At 38.2% G+C, this 9,686-nt stretch overlaps 1 protein-coding gene across 1 annotated transcript; it reads left to right on the top strand.

Moving 5' to 3' along the window:
* Positions 1–7,421: 7,421 nt before the first annotated feature.
* Lst8 (MTOR associated protein, LST8) lies at positions 7,422–8,986 on the top strand. Its single transcript, XM_073973268.1, has 2 exons — positions 7,422–7,678; positions 7,748–8,986. Exons 1-2 carry the CDS (start codon positions 7,562–7,564, stop codon positions 8,570–8,572), a joined length of 942 nt encoding a protein of 313 aa, XP_073829369.1. The 5' UTR covers positions 7,422–7,561; the 3' UTR covers positions 8,573–8,986.
* Positions 8,987–9,686: the final 700 nt, after the last annotated feature.

Here is a 9,686-nt window from a genome sequence, read left to right as displayed (position 1 = left end):
ATTTTTTCATTCGAGTATGCCTAAAATATCAAAACAATAGGTGTGTCTTTTTACGTGATAATTTGTAATAATTATTACGAAATTTTACTAAATGCTGTGTTTTTACACAAAAGTTCAGTAAAAGAGAGCGAAGTGAGAGAACAAGTTTGACAGTTGTTTGCTGAGAAATTGCTAAAAGTTGCTGAAAGAATTTTTCCCAGCAACCTTTAGCAAATTCGATCAGCTGTTTTTTAATCATCTGCAAATGGTCAGCTGCTCAATGTTTATCTTATTTTTTGTGGAAAAATACTATAAATATTACGACTCAGGTTTATTTATTGATTATTTTATTAATATATTAATTATTTTCTATTTATTTTGCCTAAAACTGAAGAACTTTTTCATTGCTTTGCAGTTATCTTTTCGTTTATGCATTGGCGCCAATGTTTTTGTTTTGGTTATCAACTGTTATCTTGCTGAAGTTTACTAAATGCTGTCTTTTTACTTTTTTCTCTATTTTCGTATCAAAGAGTAAAATCTCTCTTACTCTCTGAAAAGAAGTTACTGAATAATTATTACTGAAAAAGTAAAAAGACACAACTAATATAAACAAACTGTGCATGTGTGTGTGACGTTTGAATAATATGCCAAACAATTTTAAAAACAATCGAATTCAATGGTTTTTAAAATTGTTTTTTGACCATTTGTATGGAAGAAATTGGTGAAATTTGCATTGAAACAATCAGTTTATCATATTCACAACTCGATTGTGTGGAGAAAACTTAACTCTTCATTCATTTTTCGCGTTTTTTATAAAATGCTCAAAAAATGCATTGTAAACAAACCCACTTGTTGCTTTTATTTTGTAGTTTTAGGAATTCAAGAAAAACAAGGGTGCTATAGATTTTTTTCATTTAAATCTACCTCTTTACTTATACCATGATATGACCGGATTTGACAAACTTACTGGCTTTCAAACGTCAATTCCTTTGCGTATACATCAAATAAATCCTCATTAAGAAGGTTAACCCTGCAGAAGGCTATAATATAAACATGGCCTTACCCCCTGTTTTTGTAAACCATTGTATTCTTCTCTCATGAATTGTCAAATTTTGTAGATCGATTTACTCGCTTTAGCGCAAATGTAGAGCGCTGATTTTTAAATGAGGAATTCTTAGCTGTATATGAAACGGGTATCCGAAAAATTAGGTGTGTTTTGGTCTGTTCCAGTACTGCAAGAATCTACTAATTTTTACTATTTTATTCGATAACATAAAGGAAAAAATGTTATCGTAGTAAAAAGTAGTAGCTTCTTGCAGGTTCTGGAACAAAGCATATGTCTTCTGGGGGCTGAGCCTAAATTATTACGAATATAGACGAAAGAACAAAAAAGTTACAAAAACAAGGGGTTAGTCTTATGCCAGACTATGAAAATTTTCATTGAAAACGTTTTGCCATTTTCTTCCAAATTTTCATTGACGTCTACACACATTTATGAAATCATATGAACATTTTGATATTTTCATTGCTTTGCATTGGTTTGAGAGTTACGAATTTAAACACAAAGAATAATTTTAGATTACAGAACCTTGTGTGTGACGTAGGGGATGGAAGATACCAAGGAACGGTCCTAACCGGCTTTAACAGTGCAAAACCCAGGATTTATCTTGGTCCCCCTTTCATCTCAAGTGGACACTGACCTCCCCGTGGTGTCACCTGGGGAACTGCCTTTAACATCCGTTAAAGGTAGTGAGCTAACATGTGCCGCGCGTTCACCCTTAAGAATGCTAAAAACTTGGGTTTGGGCGTCGGATTAGTAACCCGACGAAAGAAAAGAAAAACAAACCCCTCTAAAGTTGACGACCCCCGCAAACGTTTTAAGGACCATGATCTGCGAATCTTCACCTGGAATGTTCGCACTCTTTATAGAGAAGGTGCAGTTTACGCATTGGCAGATGTACTTGAAAAGTACAAGGTCGACATTACTGCCATACAGGAAATACGATGGAACCAGAAAGGCGTCACAACAACACATAAAGTAGACGCACTGTATTATAGCTGCCATCACACAAATTATGAGTTTGGTTGCGGATTTGTAGTTGGTCGGAGGTTAAAAAATCTGGTCGCAGCTTCACCCAGTGAATGAAAGACTCACTGCAATTCGATTAAAAGCAAAATTCTTCAACATCAGCTTAATTTGCGCTCTTGCTCCCACTGTAGACAAGGACGAACAGACCAAAGATATATTTTACGAGCGCTTAGAAGAAACTTATGACCGTTGCCTTGCCCATGACACTAAAATCATTCTAGGCGATTTTATTGCCAAAATTGGAAAGGAGAATATCTTCGGCCCAACAGTCGGGAAATTCAGTCTCCACAGTGAAACATCTGATAATGGTATGAGGCTGATAGACTTTGCAGCTGCAAGAAACATGGTAGTTAGCAGTACCAGATTTAAGCATCTCGCTATTCATAAGTGCACCTGGCTGTCGCCAGATCAAAGAACAAGAAATCAAATTGATCATGTTGTGATAAATGAAAGACATTCATCGAGCGTGTTGGATGTACGATCGTTCCGAGGAGAAAACATACATAGATGCGGACCACTACCTTGTACGTAGCAAACAAAGTGCGAACAGACACAACACGGAAGTTGGACATCGGTAAGCTGCAATCACAACAGATAGCCACAATATTTTCACTTAATTGGCCTAACTGCTTAATCAAAGCACTCCTCGTCCCGATAACATATCAGGACAATGGCAAAACATTGCCCACTCCATGCAAACAGCCGCAAAATCAGTACTTGGATACCAGAGACCTCCACCAAGGAATGGTATGACCAGGAGTGTCGTGCTGCTACCGAAGAGAAAAATGCGGCATATAGGGCTACTTTACAAACAGTAGCAACGCGTAGCGCACGAGAGAGGTATCGGGAGAAAAGCAGAGAGGAGAAAAGTCTTTTCCGCAGGAAAAAGAGAGAGATGGAAAAGCGGGAGTGTGGACAAATCGAGATGTACAGGAGACAGAATGAAGTCCGAAAATTCTACCAAAGAGTGAAACATCATCAGTTTGAACTGGCACATCCTCCTGTAGAGACCAGCAAGGTAATCTGGTAACTGATACAGATAGTGTGCTAAGGATATGGAAAGAGCATATTTCCAATAGTAGCGAAGTCGACGAAGATACCACAGATCCAATACCAGAAGTTGGTATTGAATGTATACCACCCGTCCAAGATAAGGTAAAGACAGCAAAAAACCGGCTGAAGAATAATAATGCAGCAGGAGCTGATGGCCTACCGGCCGAGCTGTTTAAAACCGGAGGCGACACGCTGATAAGGTGTATGCATCAGCTCCATCTGCCAGGAAGAACGAGTACCCGACGATTGGAACCTGAACATCCTGTGTCCAGTCCATAAGGATTTTATGCTCCAACTATAGGGGCATAAGTCTTCTCCCTATCGCCTACAAGATAGTGTCAGGGATATTGTCCGAACGACTGAAGCCCATGGTCAACGAAATAATTGGACCATACCAATGCGGCTTTAGACGTGGCATTGACCAGATATTTACCCTGTGGCAAGTCCTGGAAAAGTCCCAAGAGATGCAGATCGACACCTACCACCTTTTTGTCGATTATAAAGCAGCCTTCGACAGCCCGCTACGTTCAAAGGTATTCCAAGCCATGTCTGAATTTGGTATCCCCGCAAATCTCATTCGGTTTTGTAAAATGACTCTAACTGACACAAGATCTTCAGTTAAAGTAGGAAAGAACTTCTCCGAAGAGTTTTGTACCAAAAGAGGTTTCAGGCAAGGAGACAGCCTTTCGTGTGATCTTTTCAACATCCTGCTAGAAAAGGTTATACGAGAGGCAAACGTCAAAAGAAGTGGCACAATCTGCACCAATAGCCACATGTTACTTGCTGATGATATAGACATCATGGGACGATCAGTAAAAGAAGTAACCGATACCTTTATAAAGGTCGAAGGAGAATCTGCTAAAGTGGGTCTGGCGGTAAACGGCGAGAAGACCAAGTTGATGGTGTCGACGCGCAATGCGTCCATTGAGATCGGACCAACTGTTGAAGTTGGTTCCTATAATTTTGAGGTAGTAAAAGACTTCGTATACCTCGGCACCGCCGTAAACACAACAAACGACATCAGTAGTGAAATAAAAAGAAGAATTGTATTGGCCAACAGATGCTACTTTGGCTTATGTAAGCACTTCAACAACAAAGCCACAACTCGTCAAACAAAAATAACGCTTTACAAAACACTGATACTACCCGTGCCGATGTACATATCCCAGCAAAATTTGACGGAAGGGGTTCTTTGCGATGACGTGATTTCATGTCATCTTTTGCATTGGTTCAAAGGAAGTCGTGAAAGATCTGATCTTTTCATTAGGATTTGAACCAATGCAAAGGAAGTCGTGAAAGATCCGATCTTTTCATCAGCATTTGTACCCATTCCATCGATCCAATAGAGATTATGTTTGTGTTTTTATTTACACACCTGTTTATTTTCATTTTGGTATGTTCCAGTACTGCAAAAATCTACTAATTATACCCTCAGCCTTTAGGCTAAGGAGGGTATATACACTTTGATACGATGAAAATGTGCCTCATCGAAATAATGGTTTTAGACCCCAAGTATGTTTGGACGAAATGTGTTTCAGACAATTTGGAGTCGATCTAGCCATGTCCGTCCGTCTGTCTGTCTGTCCTGCTGGCTGGAGCGCACGATAACTCTCGAACGGATGAACCGATTCGGTTCAAATTTTGGCTTTCTTAATATTTTGCCCAAACTTAGTTTAAGTTCGAAGATGAGCTACATCGATCCACTCCTTCCGGTACCTGCCCCACAAAAGTTCGAAAATATTCGGAAAGTTTGTGCGCACGATAACTCTTGAATGGAGTGACCGATTTGGTCCATACTTTGTACAGTGTAAACTTTCTACTAGAGTAATATGAGGTTCCAATATGGTCTCAATAGGTCCACTCCTTCGGGTACCTCCCACACAAAATTTCGGAAAAATTCAGTTTAGGGCCATCTCTCGAATCGCTTTGATTTTTGTTTTAGCAAGTTGTATTCACTGCCCTCCATACGACGGTACAAGCTTCATCAGGGGCAAGTCCATACTTCCTGAGAAAATAGCATGAAAGTTGCAAAAAACCCCTATGACACCGTGTAAGGTAGTTGGAGTGCAAGATAACTCTCGAACGGATCTGCTGATTCGGTCCAAAATATGGTCTTAGTAATATTTTGTCCAAACATAGTTTAAGTTTAAAGATAAGCCATATCGGTCCACTCCTTAAGGTACCCTCCCCACAAAAGTTCAAAAATGTTCGGAAAATTTATTCGTACGGTAACTCTTGAAGGGAGTGGCCGAATTGGTCTATACTTTACACATCCTAATATATCTACCAGATATAGATCAGGTTCAAATATGGACTATATTTGTCCACTCCGTCCGGTACCTTCCAAACAAAATTTCGGATAAGTTCACTTTAAGACCTGATATCAAATCACTTTGATTTTTGTTGAAGCAACTTGCATTTGCTGCCTCATTTACGATGGTAAAAGTTTTTTTTAGAGGCAAGTCCATACTTCTTGAGCAAACAGACCGAAGAGTGTAAAAACCCCCTATGGCACCATATGTTGCGGCTGGAGATCCACTTCCATAACGGTCAATGTCAATCCATTGCTTTTAGTATCTCCTCCGCAAAACTTTTGATCTTTAATCCTAATCAACATTTTTTGGTCTGTTCCTTTACTTTTAAAAATGGTAACAGTGGCAGAAAATGGCAAAAGTGGTAAACTGCTATCATATAAATTGTGTGCTATTAAAAGTAAGGGAACACTTTACAGGTTAAAAATGGTAAGAAATGGTAACCTCAGGCACGTAAAGGAACAGAGCATTTGTTTGTTCAAACTCCCAAAATTTTTAAAACCCCTAAATGCATACGTACTTTGGGAAAAAAATTGTTTCAATATACATATGCTGAGGGTATATCTCTGTCGGCAAAGCCGACTGATACTTTTTTACTTTTTTTACTATTTTTTCCGATAATATAAAGGAAAATTGTTATCGTAGTAAAAATAAGTAGATTCTTGCAGATTCTGGAACAGACCAAAGTTGTTAGAACTGTCGTCGTGATGTTGTCTTACATTTCCTGCATATCAAACAACTAAAACTTCTAAACAATTGGTATTATATGAAGTCCCAACCATCGAGCTAAAAATAGAAACGGACTGCACACATTGCTATTTTAAAAGTTCCCTTGTCTGTTCTAAATCTGACATAAAATGAAATCAATCAAAATAAATAAAAATAAAGAAGAAACTACTTTTGGAAAGAAACAATTAAAAATAAATTAATGAAGCATAAATGGTATTTTCCATAAAAAGTCTCTCCTCCCCGTTCGTTACATTTTGTTCTTAGAGATCCCTAAAGCAAACCGGCTTGTAGATCCCTACATATTTCCGTCACTAAACAAAAGAGTATAAATTACCAAAATGTTGTTATAAAATAACAATAAAAGTAATTTACGAAATAGAAATACTTAAGGGAGTGCATTTGGAGTCCATGTTGAAATCTGAACTGGTGATGGGGAGATAATTGAAAAAACCTTTTGTAAGATGAAAGAATATCAGTTGCGGAGAACGGATGAAGTAATCTTTTGCGTTGCAGCGGTGGTGATTACATTGCAATTTTGGATGTAAACTTTTGAAAAACTAAACTGATAAATTAATAGTAGCTATTTCATGAATTAATTAATTTAATTAATTTGAATTAATAAAGAGTTTTGTTTTTCATGAAAACCATATTTCAATACAGCATTTCCATTTTCCAAACAAGACATGAAAATTTCATGCCAAGGGGTTGGTGAAAATGACATGCCAAAGCATTGGTTAAAATGACATGTCAAAGCATGGGTGAAAATGACGTGTCAAAGCATTGGTGAAAATGACATGTCAAATCATTGGTAGAAATGACATGCCAAAGCATTGGTGGAAATGACATGTCAACGCATTGGTTAAAATGACATGCTTAGGATCCAGAAAAGAACGTCATCTTTTGGGGTCCACGCTCATATAAAATTCATCGATGAAGATGCTAAAAAGATGACATGCTAGATCACTTGCACCCATGATTGAATGTCATCTTTGGCATCGAACATTTTGCTGGGTATGTTCCGAAGCCTGGGTACTTACGCAAGCAGATAAGGCAGTGTTTGAGAGAAAAATTATTTCGCACACATTCTTCTTTCGACATACAGAAACTGGCTGTTATTCAAACTTTGGGTGTATTTTCACCTTCTTCATTTTTGTAAAAGATGGTACTGGCAACTCTTTTTCAAAAATTTCTCTCAGCTGTTCACCGGCGTCCCAATATCTGCTGGCTTTGTATTTGATTTTAATACAACTTCTCGATTTACAGATCTCTGAAACTGAAGAAGAGGAAGACATTTTGACAACTGCGAAGAAAACAAAACACCCAAATTGCAGAAAAATCTTAAATTAATGTGAAAAATTAGTTAAATCAGTGGAAATAATCACATATTGCAGCATAAACCATGGAAACAACAGGTGACCAATTGATATTGGCCACGGGTGGCTATGATCACACAATAAAGCTATGGCAGGCACATACCGGCAATTGCATTCAATCTCTAAAATTTGTCGAGACGTCGGTAAGTCTGGTGGTAACACACAACCATTCAAACACACATAATCATGAATCCTTTTAAATTCTTCCATAGCAAGTAAATGCCTTAGATCGCACGCCAGATAAAAATCGCCTGGCGGCGTGTGGCTATCAATGTATACGTCTATATGATTTGAAAACAAATATGACTGTCATTAATTTTGAGAGTGTGCAGAAAAACGTTACGCGTCTGGGGTTTCAAGAAGACGGTAAATGGATGTTCACGGCTGGGGAAGATCATCGGGTGCGTATTTGGGATATGCTATCAGATTCACCACATTGTTCTCGGGTCTTTGACTGTCAAGCCCCCGTCAATGCAGCCTGTCTGCATCCCAATCAGGTGGAAATAGCTATGGGTGCCCAAAACGGTGGTGTCTATCTTTGGGATGTCAAATCAGAGGTACATGAGCAACTAATACCAGAAGTGGATGCCTCAATACAAGATGTTGCCATATCACCCGATGGACAGTATATGGCTGCCGTTAATAATAAAGGCAATTGTTATATCTGGTCCTTAAGTTCCTCGCCAAATCAAAAACTCAGTACATTACATCCCAAATTGAAAATTGCTGCCCACAAACGTTATGTACTGAGATGTAAATTTTCACCTGATTCACGTTTGCTTGTAACTACCTCGGGAGATGGCACGGCACGAGTGTGGAAAACTGATGATTTTACCATGTGGCGTGAGTTATCCATCGAAAACTATTGGGTATGGGATGCTGCTTTCAGTGCCGATTCTAAATATCTTTTTACCGCCTCCAGTGATGCCATTGCACGGCTATGGAAATTAGAAACAAAAAATCCTGAACGTAAATACACCGGCCATACCAAAGCCATAACAGCGCTCTCATTTAAAGATGAAATTGTATCGGAATAACATCAAGCTGTAAGGCGAAATGAGATCATTAGAACATCAACATCCTCATATGTTGGGAATTGTATAACATTAACAACAAAAACAACGTCAACTCCTTGGTTTTGTGCTGGATTTTGTCGGAAAATGTCAATATAGCTGCAGGTCGACGATTCGCCAAGACGACTCCAAGTAATCATCACCCATGCAAACAACCAACTACATACTGACAAAAAAAAACAAACATATATTTTTCCTGATTTATTTTTTGTGTCGTTTATTAAGATTTTTTCTAAGGATACCTACTATACATGATATACATACAAACACATACGTATTTATTTAAAAGTGTAATGCGATTTTTTATAAGTGATACATAAAGATGAATGTATGCAATTAAAGAAAAAAAAAAACAATGGAACCAAAAACATACAAAAATTGTTGTAAAAGTCATAAGCATCGGCCAGACCGATTTTTATACCCTTAACTTATGGGCCAACGAGGGCATACACACTTTCATACGACCAAAATGTGCCCATCGAAATAATGGCTTTAGACCCCAAATATGTTCGGAGTGGAGCCATGTCCGTCCGTCTGTTTGGTTTGCTGGAGTACACGATAGCTCTTGAACGTAATATTTTGTCCAAACTTAGTTTAAGTTCGAAAAAGGGACATATCCGGCAACTCCTTCGGGTATCTTCCCAAAAAAAATTCAAAACTTTTCGCTAAAATGTTCGATTTGGTACATACTTTGCAGATGTAATATATCTATTAGACATAGGTCAGGTTCGAGTAAGGACTTTATCGACCCCCTCCTTTGGGTACCTCACAAAATTCCCGAAAAGTGCAGATCAAGACCTGATCCCGTATCATTTTGATTATTTTGCAACAGGTTGTTGTCAGGGCCCTATTACTAAGGTACAAGTTTTTAAGGAACATATATCTACTTCCGGGTAGTGGGCGGTGCACAATATACCTTTAAAACTGGGTACTGGGTTGTTCCAAACTTTGCATATCAAAATATTTCTGCAAATCTTAGACAAAGTTCGAAGATGGTACATATCGATACACTCCAAGTAAAGTTAAAAAATATTCGCTAACATGATACGCGCGATATCTCATAAACGGAGCAATTGAT

The sequence above is a fragment of the Musca autumnalis genome, unplaced genomic scaffold (assembly GCF_047663935.1).
Source record: "Musca autumnalis isolate F117 unplaced genomic scaffold, ASM4766393v1 scaffold_3, whole genome shotgun sequence".
In the NCBI taxonomy this organism is placed as follows: domain Eukaryota; kingdom Metazoa; phylum Arthropoda; class Insecta; order Diptera; family Muscidae; genus Musca; species Musca autumnalis.
Note: the sequence above shows the minus strand (reverse complement) of the source record. Positions and strands in the feature narration are given on the sequence as shown.